The sequence below is a fragment of the Meriones unguiculatus genome, chromosome 6 (assembly GCF_030254825.1).
Source record: "Meriones unguiculatus strain TT.TT164.6M chromosome 6, Bangor_MerUng_6.1, whole genome shotgun sequence".
Lineage (NCBI taxonomy): Eukaryota > Metazoa > Chordata > Mammalia > Rodentia > Muridae > Meriones > Meriones unguiculatus.
Genome location: NC_083354.1, coordinates 112035684 through 112051394, shown reverse-complemented (window position 1 = coordinate 112051394; position 15711 = coordinate 112035684). Strand labels below are relative to the sequence as shown.

General features: G+C 40.3%; 1 protein-coding gene across 9 annotated transcripts in view; it reads left to right on the top strand.

Annotated features, from left to right (window-relative positions):
* C6H8orf34 (chromosome 6 C8orf34 homolog) overlaps nucleotides 1-15711 on the top strand; it is a 386935-nt gene that overhangs the window by 141393 nt on the left and 229831 nt on the right. For all 9 annotated transcript variants that reach the window (XM_060385858.1, XM_060385857.1, XM_060385855.1 and 6 more), the window contains one exon: nucleotides 12172-12344. In XM_060385858.1, coding sequence (XP_060241841.1) covers nucleotides 12172-12344 — 173 coding nt within the window. The remainder of the gene's footprint in view (nucleotides 1-12171; nucleotides 12345-15711) is intronic.

The window sequence follows — 15711 nt, the reverse complement described above, 5'->3', positions numbered from 1 at the left end:
ATATATTTTATGGAATGGACCTCAGCTATCTTGTTAAATGAAAAAATTCAAGGTGATGAAATGTGCTTATGGCATACTACTATTAATTAAGTGTAATGAAAATATTTGTACATGTTTTCTCATCTTCACTCCAAAGCATTGATTACAAGATTTGTCAGACATGAAGACAGGTGCATACATACCCATCTGAAGTTATTTGGTGTTACCTGTGAAATCAGGGAAAGTTCAGGGTGCACGGATAAAGGGAAGAGCAGGGATGCAGTTGACCTTTCAGGATTTTGAATACTGTACTTTAGAAACAGTGAGTATTTTGTATTCTTTTAAATAGAATTTAATATCTTGCATTTTAATTGCATATTCTCACATTATAAGGCAAATGAATACAACTGCAGTTCCAGTGGGATGTAAAAAGACAGAAATTAATTACACCATGTATTTAGAGCTAGCAACTGGATTTTCTCACAGGGGCAGACAGCACAACAATGCTGTTTTAGACTTTTTAGTGTTCACGCTGTTCATGGTAACATCCATGGGATTATAGCAAGATATTCCGTGTTTTGTATTCTGTACCAACGAAATTACGTCAGTCTCTTTAAGAACTTGAATTTGGAGCATGCAGAAAATGCATGTGTATGCATACATTTACATAAAATTTCTATAATCCTGAATTGAAATAGAAGATATCCTGATGAGGTAAATATTGGATGAGATTAGAAAACCAAAAGTTAGCAGACACTATACAATTGATGCAGGTCAGCCTCAGCAAAAAATGGTAAAAGTAAGGGGTGAGTTTTTCATAATTCCAGAAAAATCAAAATAATCTCGAGCTTCCGTTCCCAGAAGATACTTATTGATGAGATAAAAGTCCTAAATTCACTTCAGAGAAAACTAGAATATGCTACTTCAAACTACTGTTGGCTATCCATACAACCAGTAACGGGAAAGTAAGGCCAGTGCTATGTAGCTTTTGATGCGAGAGGCCTGTTGTTAAGAAGATAATGGAACTTCTTTACAAACTTCCACGTAGATCAAACTGATAATCTGCCAAAATTACAAGAGGAAAGAAACATTTCAAGCCACATCACAGGGTTATAAAGAGAATAATATAGGCTGTCTAGTGCTCAGAGGACAAAGGCTCATCGATTTAGAGTTTTTAAGAAATAAAAATAAAGAATTGTGTTGGTAATTTGATGGGAATTGGATTGAATCTGTAGATTGCTTTTGTTAAGATGGCCATTTTTACTATGTTAATCATGCCAAGCCATGAGCATGGGAGATCTTTCCATCTTCTGATATCTTCTTCCAATTCTTTCTTCAGAGACTGGAATTTTTTTTCATACAAGTCTTTGACTTGCTTGGTTAGGGTCACTCCAAGGTACTTTCTGACCTTTGTGGCTATTGTGAAGGGTGTTGTTTCCCTAATTTCTTTCTCAGCCCTTTTGTCTTTTGTATACAAGAGGGCTACTGATTCTTTTAGAGTTAATTTTGTATCCAGCCACTTTGCTGAAGGTGTTTATCAGCTGTAGGAGTTCCCTGGTAGAATTTTTGTGATGCCTCATATATGCTATCATATCATATACAAATAGTGATAATTTGATTTCTTCCTTCCCAATTTGTATCCCCTTCTTCTCCTTTAAGGAAACAGGACAGGAGCCTACCACAGAGGGCCTCTGAAAGGCTCTAAACTGAAGGGTATAAAGGCAGATGCTGAGACTTAATAGCCAAACTTTGGGCAGAGTGCAGGGAATGTTATGAAAGAAGGGGAGAAGACAGGAGCTCCACAAGGAGAGCAACAAAACTAAAAATTCTGGGCACAGGGGTCTTTTCTGAGACTGATATTCCAACCAAGGACCATTCATGGAGATAACCTAGAACCCTTGCACAGATGTAGCCCATGGCAGTTCAGTGTCCAAGTGGGTTATGTAGTAATGAGAACAGGGACTGTCTCTGACATGAACTGATTGGCCTGCTCTTTGATCACCTCCCCCTGAGCGGGGAGCAGCCTTACCAGACCACAGAGAAAGACAATGCAGCCACTACTGATGAAACCTGATAGACTAGAATCAGAAGGAAGGAAAGGAAGAACTCCCCTATCAGTGGACTGGAGGAGGGGCGTGAGTGGTAAAGGGGAAGGAGGGTGGGATTGGGAGGGGAGTAGGGAGGGAACTACATGGGGGATACAAAGTGAATAAACTGTAATTAATAAAAAATTAAAAAAGGAAAAACAGAAAAAAATAATAATAGTATAAGAGAAAATTTAATCATAGTAAGAGAATTCTAATTAATAACAATGTAAAAGACTGTCGGGTACAACATATGGATAAAGGCTTAGATCCTGCCTTGAACAAACAGATGACTTCCCTAAGACCATCTGAGAAATTACTTTCCTAAGACCATCTGAGAAATTTTAAAACCAAATATTGACAGGTATTAAAAGAATTATTGTTAACTTATGTTAAATATGATAATGGAATTTATTTACAAAATGGCCATCGTGATAATTTGAATACTGGAATATTTCAACGTGAGGAATTGGATGACATATATTCTGAGCAAGAAAGGGAAATGGAGAAGAGGTGTGAGAGAGGAGGAGGATTGTATTCACAGTGAGTTGATGGTTTATGAGACGGTGTGTAAGTACAAAGGAGTTTTTATTCTGTCTAGGCTTGCACAGACGTGAAAAATACTCGCAATGAGGAGTAAAATGCTTCCAGTTGAGTGTAAAGGCAAAAATTAGGAGGAGAGGGAAGTAGGAGAGATATCTAGCAACTATCAGGTATGCCATTCAGATGACTCTCAACAGCCCAGTGAAGTGATCTCATCTCTTTACAAAGAATATGGAATGTCATATATTACAATATATAAAGTGTAATTACAACAGCTATCTAGGTGTGTAGAGCCCCGAGTAGGGATGGCCTGCCTGCTTTATATTGTCCTCCTTTGTCATTTTATTCTCTTGCTTTTCTCTCCTCACCCACCCCCATCATTTTGCTACACTTTTACTTATTTGTTTGTTTCTTTGTCTTTGAGACAGGGTTTCTCCATGTAGCTCTGGCTGTCTTGAAACTCTCTGTGGAGATCAGGCTAACCCCAAACTCAGAGTTCACCTGCCTCTGCCTCCTGAGTGCTGGGATTAAAGGCTAGCACCATCATACCAGGTTCATACACACCTTTCTAACAATATGTTTTCTATTTATCTGTGGTTTAAAATTTTTTATAATTGGCGTTTTACTCAAAGCATCCCTCCTCCCCATTTTCTCTTTCCCAAAAAAATGTTGCTGAAGCCTTTGGTGTTTCTATTTCCTTGCCTGTGTAAACAGTGCTCTCCTGTTTTTGATGTGCGTCTAAAGTATGTTCTTTTATTTTGAACATTGACATCACATTTTAAATTGTGTTTGCTACTCAAAGAAAAATTACTCTTTTCTGAAATACCGGTGTTTTATTATGAAATCCATTCTTACAGGGAATCATTAAAATTATTGTTTTAAAATTTTCTTCTACAAGTTTTTTTTAAAAATCACAGTAGGTATTTGAGTCACCCAAACTATTACGGTTACACATAGCAATATATGTTCCCCATATAGATAAAAACATTTCTAGGGCCATTTATTGAGCAGTGTACATCTGGACCCTCTGCTTGCTCCCTTTGCCCTCCCAGACAATTTTCTGTTGCTGTAGTGGATTTGCTTCAGAGTGTACTTAGCAGTGTGTGGGAGAATTGGCATCTTCACATTTCTGAGTCACTTTGTCTCTGAAATTTCTTGTTTTTTTTTTTCCATATAAAATAAATACACATGGATGATGACAGTCTTATTTCTTTCCTTCCGTTGCATAATAGGGCTGGTATGGGATAACGTTATCAACATTTCCACCATATAAAAGAAATGATGAGGTGCATGTGAAATCTCTGGTGGTGGCACACTGGGATGTGGGTTCTTTAACTGTGTCAGGTTGTGGGAAGTGGATTCCTTGACAGTTCTGATCTGTTGTTTACAGTTCTTGGTTTCACCCTGTAAGAGTTTTGTTTATTTATTTATTTATCTATTTATTTATTTATTGCAATTTGTTCACGTTGTGTCCTGTTTGTAGCCCCCTCCCTCATCTCCATCCCACCCTCTTCTCTCCATATGCCCTTCCCCTAGTTCACTGATAGGGGAGGTCTTCCTCCCCTTCTATCTGACCCTAGCCTATCAAGTCTCATCAGGGCTGGCTGCATCACCTTCCTCTGTGGCCTGACAAGGCTGCACCCCACAGAGGGAGGTGATCAAAGAGCCAGTCACTGAGTTCATGTCAGAGACAGCCCTGACATGTCAGAGACAACCCTTTTAAGAACCTGAAGAGAATGCACAAAAAGATATCACAGAGAACCCTTCTCCACTTGCTTCTTTGCTGCAGGTCCACAGCTTACCTGCTAAGCTATCTCTGCCTCCATCATTCCAAAATGACATGATTTTTTCTGTCCTTTCCACCCATGAGAAATAGACGGTTACCTATATCTGATTCCACATCCTTCCCTCTGCCATATTGATATCCAGAGAACTTTTCATGGTTGCTTCTTCATGGGCATAATGGCTAATATTTCATTAGATATATAAACATTACCTTTAATAAACTGTTTTAAATTTTCAGAGATTTTTTTTAAAGGGCTTATAGTCATATATCAGTCTTGGCATTTCTTTACCCCTAGGCCTCATTTATTTAAAAAGGCCTAAGTTTAACATTGGGTGAAATCTTAAGTTAATCTTTGGACATCTGGGAATACTGCTGGTGATAAGCTTGACCATGCTCAATGTTTCCTTGAAACTTGTCTTGCAAATTGGCCAGTTGTTTTGCCTTTCCATGTTCTCAGAACAACTTGCATGGAACGAAACATAACTTGCTGATGTTTAGATATTTCTCTTAAAGACTTCCACACTCAATTTTGAAAATGTGTTAGATACAATTTCTATCTCACAAGCTGACAATTTCTCCAAGTACGTGAACACCACATAACATTAGTGTTCATTTTCTCGATGTCTTATAATTTTCTTACCATTTTCAAAATCTCCACCTGCTATAGTATCCCAACAGCAAGTAAATCTATCATTTAGCAATACTATATCTCAGTTGGCTGGAGGTGACATTTTTCATCATAACTTCATGGTATAATAACATTTATCTCCCTTGCTTCTTTGGAATTAAGTTGATTTGTGCTGGTTTCTGGCTGAAATTGCTCAGGGCACTATGGTAGACCTTTTTTATGTGTCTGGAGAGTGTCTCGTGTGTCTGTCAAGTTATATAAGTTGGGTTTTCCTGAAATGAATCAGAGCTGGTCAGACGTCTCCTAAGGACACAAGAGTATCTAACATAGGCACATCTTTCTCATGGCAATGGCAAACAGGCAGGACAGAAAATGTGGCAGGAAAGGCCTCTGCAGGGATAAGCTTGCTTGTATCTGATATGATAATTTCTGTCTTCATCTTGGTCTAAGCAGGTCATATGTGGAAGAAAATATATTTTACCCTTATGTGAACCACTCAGAGGTCACATGATAACAGACATGGACACAGGGAGATTAAAGACTGGGGCCATTCAAATTGACCCCCACACTAGCAATTACTAAACTCTAAGGATGTTGGTTCCTTGCAACTCCTGATGGTCCTTTTACAGATAAGCGATTAGCAGCTTCTTTTTCTGAACTTTGCATGTAAAACCATCTTATTCCATTTTATCTAGTATTGTTGGATATTAGCAAAAGAGTTTTCTTTGAACCCAGTCTATATGGATAAATATAATATAGAAAAATGGGTTCAACAGCTGTAACAGTTATTCAGTTAGTTAGAGTTAGGGCATTTTTTGGTCAAGCAGAAACCATCACAGAAGATGTACAAGAAAGCCTAAGTTCATCAGAGAAGGAAGTAAAATTTTATAGTCTGAGATCCCTTTAAAGAGGTAGGTAAGCTGAACATAGTGGTTTATGCTTTTAGGCCAAACACCAGGGGCAGGGGGCAGGGGGCAGGGGGCAGGGGGCAGGGGGCAGGGGGCAGGGGGCAGGGGGCAGAGGGCAGGGACAGAGGGCAGAGAGGCAGAGAGGCAGAGAGGCAGAGAGGCAGAGGCGCAGAGGGGCAGAGGGGCAGAGGGGCAGAGGGGCAGAGGGGCAGAGGGGCAGAGGGGCAGAGGGGCAGAGGGGCAGAGGGGCAGAGGGGCAGAGGGGCAGAGGGGCAGAGGGGCAGAGGGGCAGAGGGGCAGAGGGGCAGAGGGGCAGAGGGGCAGAGGGGCAGAGGCAGAGGCAGCAGTTCTATGAATTTGAGGCCAGCCTGTTGTACATAGCAGGGCAGCCAATGGTGAGACACTGCCTCAGTAAACAAACAAACAAACAAACAAATAAAAAGAAAGAAGAATAAATAAAAATAAGCAGGAAGTAAATGACCTAATGAAGAGAGTGGAGTGAACTGGAGTTGACTTATCTGAGTTTGTATTGTATATATTCATACATGCTAAGTGTACATGACCACATAGTTCAGTCCTTTGCATAATGTGTGAAAGCCGATTGTGGAAGGGATAGGATTTGTGTTTTGAGAACTGACTCTCTTTCCCTTACTCATTGTATTGTGTCTTCAAATTTCCATTTGCTTTGTGTAAATCACATTCAGTAAGACATGACAGATCTGCACCCTAAAACGTGAATAAATGGGAATCAAAATAAATGCGAAAAACGGAAATGACATGTTTATTTTCAAATAACTTCCCAGAGTGAATCATCTCAATGTGGTACAAACTGAAGCCATTATGGTTCTTGTATTCCATTTATAATTGATGCTTTGTAAAGTACATGCAAACAGAGGAGCTAAAAATGTAGTAATGAAACTTGACAACCATAAGAATTTGAGCAAATATATTCTGAAACAAATATTAAAAGTGATTTTCCTTTGTATTATTCATATGACAGTATAATAGGGTAAAAGAAAACATAGACTGTTCTAGGTGTTTATTTTTTCCCATCAGTGAATGTGGTGCAATGTTTTAGAGTGTGTGTAAGTAAGTCTATTAAAGACTGAAACAAGATGTCTTAACTAATCTCTGCTTAGGTCCCGAGTGGTGATTAACTGATAAGTGGTGATTCACCTGATAAGACACAGGTGAATAACAGCTAGTGAAGAAAACTGTTTTAGCTTTGTGCTCACAATATAGCCTTTATTTCTAACTCAGATTTCATATCTGCATTTGTTTATCTCACACATGTGCTTTAGACTGTGATCAAGTTAAATATGTGATGGATTCTTATTTGAGGATTTACATCACACTCACATTTCAGCACCGCCCTGTTTCAGCAGTCCATAAAGCCTCTGCCCAGCAAAGATCCCCCCCAACCCTAGCACACAGAGACTGCCCTGAATCCCAAGCTTACAATACTCAGAATTATTATTCCTATTTTCACACTGCTTCCTCCATCTTGGTTATCCAAATGCCACCATCTAACAAACTCTGCTTCCCACAGCCTAATAATTCACCTTGGAACCATTTTACACTATTTTAGAACAACAAAAGCAGTTTAAACTTCTCATTGTTCTTTTTCCGACTCTTATCGCCTCTATTACTCTTACTTCAGTACTTCCTGTCTCTGTATTAACGGCGAGTCAAACATCTTCTCTAAAAAGAATCTCTCATTCACAAAAAAATCCACTTTATCTCAAAATCAGTCTTAGTGTAAGTTTCCTTTTTAATTGTTGCTGTTGTAACATTTACTATGACAGAATTAATCCTTTTTATATCCACTTGGAAGCTACATCAATTCCTACTTTGATTATTATCACTCCACGAAGCAACCAAACAGACCAAGTCACGGGATTCTGTGTTCTAATTTATACCCTCCCTGGCTAGCTTTCATTTCCTGTTCTAATCATAACTCAGAACTCTGTAGCTATTTCACATTTCTTACAGTGTTTAGATGTCCGTTGTTTGTTTTGGCTGCGGGGTCATAAAGTTTTAATTGATGGTCACTTACCCCATCACTTTGGCTTGTGGCAAGACAGAACTTCATGATGGAGGGTAAATAGTGGAGTGAACTCTGTCCTTCGTGGTGTCTGGGGGCAGAAGAGAGGAGACCGAGGCTCCAATGTCTACCTCTAGAGTACACTCCCATGACCCCAAGTTGTCCCCCCAAAGGCCTTTCTCTTCAAGGAAGCCCCACAAGCTGGAGACAAAGTCTCTATCACACAGACTTTGGGGGACATTTACAGTCCCACGCATGTCAGTTGCCCCGCTTGTCAGAGCAGTTGAATTTTGGGCTAGACCGTAGAGAGCGTGCTCCTGGAAGAATGAGTCTGGGGTCAAACAGCTGTTTCCTGGATTCACTCAAGGCTAATGGGCAAAGCCAAGCGCAGCTGTGGCCTCTGAAGGGGGGTGGGGTTTTCTGCGTAGGAATGCTTTTGCTGTTGAATTTAGGCAAGTCCAGCATTCCGTCTCCTATTGTTAGTCTCGCGGGATACCTTTCACTTCCTGCCATTCTAACCATGACTCAGCACTCTTTGGAGATTGGGGAGCTCATCTGAAGGGAGCAGAAGGACCTGTGGTTTTGTGTTTCTAAAGGATTCACATTTACAGAGATCATTCTTCAGTTTTTAAGTGAAATGTTCGTCTACGATCCTAAAAAAAAAAAAAAGATTTCAAAAAGTTTTTTTTTTGTTTTGTTTTGTTTTGTTTGTTTGTTTTTTAGTAGTAGTACACATTTTAATTGGATGTGGTGGCCTATGCCTATAATTCCAGCAGGTGGGAGGCAGAGGCAGGCAGACCTCTGTGAGTTCAGGTCGTGGTCTACATAGTGAGTTTCAGTTGCAGGCCAACCAGGACTACACAGCCACACACATACACAGAGTCACATATACACTTACCTTCTTTGTGTGTGTGTTTGTGTGAGTGTGCATGTGTGCATGTGAGTTTAAATATATTTAATTTTATTTACTGTGGTATAATTGTATACTATTTGAAATAGTTCACTTTATTAAAACACTTCCAGAAAGATGTATACACAGGAATGTTTACTGAGCTTAATCCAATCTAAATAAAATACACAAAGACAAATGTTTCTTCAGTCTAATGCATGTGAACAGACGAAATCCAAGAATTTTCAAAGCCAAGTTTATTTTAAAGTAGTATTTATTTCTTCCACCTTTTCATTGATACCACCACAAAAAGAGCTTTGTGAAATTTAATAAAGCAGGAATCCTATTCTCAATCCTCTAAGACAGTGGCTCCCAACTGCCCTGACCCTGAGTGTGGCTCTGATGGTCAGGTATTTCTCACTAAATTTTAGTGCCAGCTGGAGCTAACCATCCCCAATATTAAGCCTTTTATACCCTCTGTGTGCTTCATGTCTCAACAGTGGTGGCGGCTACCACTTCATTCAACTTCCCAGCAAGTAACCAAGGGTTTTTCTGAATCTCTGCTGTTCTCAGCATTTGGGTTTAGCCAAATTTGAAGGACTATTTCTTCATCTTTTCTGTTTCACTATTTCACAGTTCCTACGGCTGCTTGTTTTGCTTCTGCAGTTGTAACTTTCTTTTTAGCACTCTTAAACTCCTGTGAGCTGAGAGCAATGAAAATCTGTGTCTACTCTGCCCCCTTGTGTAAATAAAATTAATTAATAACGCTTAATTAAATTCCCAGCTTTTCCCTGTAACTCAGAGAAATGTCCTTTAGATATACTCTAAGTCACATGTGGTCTTAATGTTTGTTAGTATCTAAACTATTACATACTATTACATTGTTTCAAATACTGTGTTTTTATTACATTTGGATGTTTAACTATGGTATATATTGTGTTCTGCATTACTGTTGCATAACATTTTGTGATTCATAAAGGCACAGAACACCACGTCTGTATTTTTTCAAGAATTATTAAAAATTCTTCTAATAGTGAAAGTTTTCAGCAGAGGGGATTTAAGCAGAATGAATTTCTCAAATCAGAATATTTCAAGCATGCTAGACCAGTAGATATTTATCATGGAATATTGAAAAGATAAGGAAATGCCAAGCCGAGATGTTAAAATCACCTACCTCTTCTTTTAGATTAAATAGTCATAAAAAGCTGATCCTCTTTGCTATTGCTTTTGACTAGCACAGTGGTCAGTTCTTAGCACATACTAAGCCTTAGTAAAAACTAGTAAATGGGTCCCAGGCTGTACCAGTCATTGCTTGGCCACTCCCACAATTTCTGTAGCTTACACCAGCACGTCTTGTAGGCAGGACAAAGTGTAGGTTGAAGGTTTTGTGGCTGGGTTGGTGTCCAAATCCCTCCACTGGACGTCTTGCCCTGTCACAGAAGATGGCCGGCTTAAGTTCCAAATCCCTTATTGCTAGGACTCTCAGTAATAGGGTCGCCCTAGGGTCACCTAGAATTTGGGGAGTTTCCATTGCACTGGGTTTCTAGCTCATCTCCTTTCCAGATTCTAGTTGTCTCTTCCAGGATTCTGTTGCCCCAACCTAATCTCTCCTGTTTCCACTTCCATGCTCACACCAGACCCTTCCTCCATCCATGATCTCTATTCTATTTCCCTTTCCCAATGAGATTCACATGTTCCCTCTTGAGCCCTCCTTGCTATTTAGCTTCGCTGCATCTGTGGGTTGTAGCGTGGTTATTTTTTTACTTTTCAGCTAATATTCACTTATGCCATGAGAGGGAGCTGACCCCTGACACTGCTTGGAGGACTAGGAAGCAGAGGCTGGATAATCCAGAAGCCTAGAATAAAACCAAACACAAATGGGGAAAATAGGCAATGAAGTGATTCCTAATGGTATTCTGCTACACTCATAGTTTGGTGCCGAGCCCCATCGTCATCAGAGAGGTTTTACCAGCAACTGATGGAAAGAGATTGCAGAGACCCACAGCCACACATTAAGTGGAGCTTGGGGAATGCTACAGAGAAGGGGGAGGAAAAATTGTTGGAGCAGAGGGATAAAGGACATCACAAGAAAACCCACAGAATCAACTAACCTGGGCTTATAGGGGCTCATAGAGACCAAACTGGCAACCAGGAAGCCTGCATTGGACTGAGCTAGGCCCTCTGAATGTATGTTACAGTTGTGTAGCTTGGTCTTCTTGTGGGACTTCTAAGAGCAAGTGCAAGGCAGTTGCTCTCTGACTCTGTTGCATGCTTTTGGGACCCTTTTCTACAGGGTTGCCTCTTCTATCATTAGTAACAGATGGGTGTTTACTTTTAGTGGTTGATATCCATAGCAACCTGATCTTTTCTGAAGAGAAACAGAGGGGGAGTGGATGGGGTGGGGGGAGAGGAGATGGGGAGGACGGATTGGGAGGGAAGGGGGGAGGGAAAACTGCTATCAGCGTGTTAAATAAATAAACAAATAAATAGAGAATGTTGGTGAAAAAGTCACTATTTCAGAAACACTGAAATTATTAGTTTAATGACGATGTGCTATAAGTAAATTTATGTGCACATTAAAAAAACTAGTAAATGAACACATGACTGAATTATGAATGATGAATGTAAGTCTACATGAAGCTTCAGGCAAACATTAGAGCATTTGGCATTTCTGTTTAACTTGACTTTTTCACTTAAAATATGGCTAGGAATTGTATATACTGAACATTCTCCATCACTGTTTTCTTGGGTATGTCATAGCAAACAGGTAAATTGAACGCGTTGGCTCATTTCATGTGTATGAAAAGAGACCAACATGTTTTCAGTTAACCCACTCTAATTGCCATTGGTGTGGACCTGCTTCCTATGTCTATGGAGTCCCTGGAAGGCCAGAACACATCACAGTGTGAGAAACACAGCTTACCCACCCCACAACCTCTTGTGGTTTCTTCCTGCAGCTAATTCCTTGCAGAGAGATTTCCTCGCCATTTCCCAGCTGTTGCACAACACCCTTACACAGGGTAGGGCAGGCCTTCTCTTCCCTCCACCGAGAATGCCGGCCCCCCTTTTTCTGTCCTGGAAATCCAAATCCAGTATTTCACTCCTAAATACTTAATCCCACAGATCTTCAGGAATTAGCCTCAATCACAGAAGAAGAAATTGAGCAGGAATGTCGAGAAGTGAAGGGACATTTTGGTTCCAGTGAGCCCAAACACTGGAGGCTATTTTCCTGTTATCTGTAAATAAGAAAAGGTAATCAAAAGCAGTCGTTTTTTATTTATTTATTTATTTTTATTATTTGTACCTACAGGAAACAGTGGCTTTCAATTCTTCTCTTCTGAGACCTCGTGTGATTGGGGAGTGGATTGGCAGAGCAGAAAACGATGCTGATCCCCTTGCGGCTGAAATGCTGCAGCCCCCTGTTCCTCGGAGTAAGAATGACTCCTGGGAAAGTGAAGACAGCTGCTCTAGCCCAGCAGGAAGGTAAGGTGGACCTCCATGGTGAATCTGTATTAGTCATTAAACGGGAGCAGGAGAATAAACCCAAGTACACGATTTTGTTCTTTTCATAAAGAAAATTGTTAGACTTGGCATGTGATAAAAACTAGATTCTCAGTCCATAATGTGTCCTACAAGCACACGGATAGACTCATCAAACAGAAATAATGATTTCCTCTGTTTAAAACTTTGGACAGCCTTAGAAGGTGAAGATGTTTGCCTTCAGCCTAGTTCCATTCTCCTGGGGACCACATAACAGAAAGAAATTCACAAGGAATAAATATATCTGGGCACAGGGGTCTTTTGTGAGACTGTTTCTCCAACCAAGGACCATTCATGGAGATAACCTAGAACCTCAGCTTGGATGTAGCCCATGGTAGCTCAGTATCCAAGTGGGTATCCTAGTAAGGGGAACAAGGACTATTTCTGACATGAACTCAATGGCTGGCTCTTTGACCTCCCCCACCACCCGAGGGAAGAGCAGCCCTGCTAGGCCACAGAGGAGGACTTTGCAGCCAGGCCTGAAGATACCTGATAAGCTAGGGTCAGATGAAAGGGGAGGAGGTCCTCCCCTATCAGTGGACTTGGAAGGGGGTAGGGAGAAGATGAGGGAGGGAGGGAAGAAGGTTGGAATTGGGAGGGAATGAGGGAGCAGGATACAGCTGGGATACAAAGTTAATAAACCGTATTTAATATTAAAAAATAAAAAAAATTAATTAAAAAAGAAAAAAAGAATTATGGGTAATCGTTAAGGTATACTAAAGAAAAGAGTCTTTGTTACAGTCATTTAAGCTAACAGATGATGACTGTGTTTGAACTTAGCTATTATGTTTTATTGGGTTCAATGGTTTAATTTATAAATCATTTTTAATTTATAAACCATTTTTAAGAACTTAAAAGTACATATGTCTTAGTTACTGTCCTATTGGTATGAAGAGACACATGGCAGCTTTTAGAAGAAAGTGTTTCATTTAGCAATACTCAACCTGTGGGTTGTAACCATCCCAAAATACATATTTCCTGTGGTCTTAAGAAATGAGATACCTCATTTGCCTTTCTGGGATGGACATCGGAAGAAGGAGAACACAGGGAACAGGACAGAAGCCTTCCACAGAGGGCCTCTGAAAGACTCTCCCCTGAAGGGTATCAAGATAGATGCTGAGACTTAATAGCCAAACTTTGGACAGAGTGCAGGGAATCTTATGAAAGAAGAGGAAGGAAAGACCTGGAGGGGTCAGAAGCTCCATGAGGAGAACAACATAACCAAGAAATCTGGGCCCAGGGGTCTTTTCTGAGACTGATACTCCAACCAAGGACCATGCATGGAGCTAACCTAGAACCCCTGCACAGATGTAGCCCATTGCAGCTCACTATCCAAGTGGGTTCCATAGTAATGGGAACTGGGACTGTCTCTGACATGAACTCAGTGGCTGGCTCTTTGATTGCCTCCTCCAAGGGGGAGGAACAGTCTTACCGGGCCACAGAGGAAGACAGTGCAGCCAGTCCTGATGAGACCTGATAGGCTAGGGTCAGATGGAAGGGGAGGACCTCCCTTATCAGTGGGCTGGGGGAGGGGTATAGGAGGAGAAGAGGGAGGGAGGATGAGGTTGGGAGGGGCTGAGGGAAGGGCTACAGCTGGGATACAAAGTGAATAAATTGTAATTAATAAAAATAATTAATTAAAAACATTGGAAAATAAAATAAAAGAAGATTGAACCTTAAAAAAAAAATAACTGAGACACCACTCAGTAGCAAATTACAGTTATGAAGTAGCAACCAAAATAAATTTATGATTGGGATTCCTAAGAGTGTCAGAAATATGAGTTTTACAATGATCATGACACACAGTCTGAGAACTGGTGGCTTGCTTACAGTTTCAGAATGTTAGTCCAGAACTGTCATGGTGCGGGATCATGGTGACAGGCAGGAAGACAGAGATGGTATTAGAGCAGTAGCTAAAAGCTTTCATCAGGAGCAGGCAGGGAGAGAGCCAAACTGGACCTGGCATGTTACACCCTCAAGTAACACACCTCCAAAAAGGACACACCTCCTAATCCTTCCCAAACAGCCAACCAACAACTGGGTAGAAAACATTCAAATATATGAGCTTATAGGTCGTCCTCTTTCAAAGTACCACTACCTATAACTTTTATTTTACTCAGATTACATTTCCCAGGACAGTGACAGGAGATCACCATGTCCTGAGGTGGGGCAACCTTGAGATGGGAGGTCATATTTATCAGATAGAGCATATTCCCCATTACCATTTCAGGGACATACCACCATGAGAATTACAACTCACAACAGAAAATGGGGAAGTCAAAGAAGATGGGTGAAATCATTATGGGAGGCAAGAATTAGGAAACATGGAGAGATGCATTTAAATATTCATGGATATAAAAGGTGAGAGGACCATAAGTCCCTGAGACTGCTATTAGCTCCTCCCTACCAAAGGCTTTTTCTCAGCACAGCATCTCCACAGGAACTTCCTATTACCTATGTTAAATTTACCGTCATCCAAAAACTATTTTTCCCCCCTCAGGGAGAGAAAACTGTGTTTTCTACAATGTAATAGCTTTCAAGGTTGCGTGGCTCTCACTTACCACTTGGCTTGAGGGAAAGGAGTTCCGAATACTCATTAATGTGCTTCAGATTTAGAGAAAATTGATTCCGTTTTCACGAGAAATAGCCTTAAATTATTTAAATAGTTGAAGTGCCCTGAAAGAAGTAAGCCATTTCTAAAAGTCCATTTCTCTTCTGGGAAATGCCAGATTGATTTCACCTGTCCATGGGGGTCATTCTGTTTCTAATGCTAGACTTATGAATCTCAATAGACTTTTATCTTTATTCATTGCTAGACCTTTAATTCTTAAATGTAAAAATAGAGAACTGTCAACTTCCATCTTGCTTTCATTTATTCATAATAATATCCAGAGCTGTTTTTTGCAAGTGTTAGTGCCTCTGTTCTCTTCCTCACTTCAGTGAGCTCTTATTACCTGGAGAGTCTCATTCCTAGTTGTATTTCTTGCTCAGCCCATGGGGACATTCCTCAAATATTTGTCCTTATGTCCTGAAAAGCCATCTCAGCCTCACTTCACTCTGTACTTAAAATGAGCTGAGATGTCACTTGTCAATTGAAAAAGTGACAGAGTCTTGGCTAAATTCCAGTTACTTCAGAAAGACTACATGTATGCAGAAGTCACACAGAGAAAGAAAACTGAGGTTACACACTGAATTTCTCCTATCTGAAATTATGAAATAGGATTCCTGGACTTACGCTAGACCTCACACAGCATTTGAATGAATAATAAATGCTGGAGAGAAAGGTTTAAAGTTTCTAGTGTGTAATGAT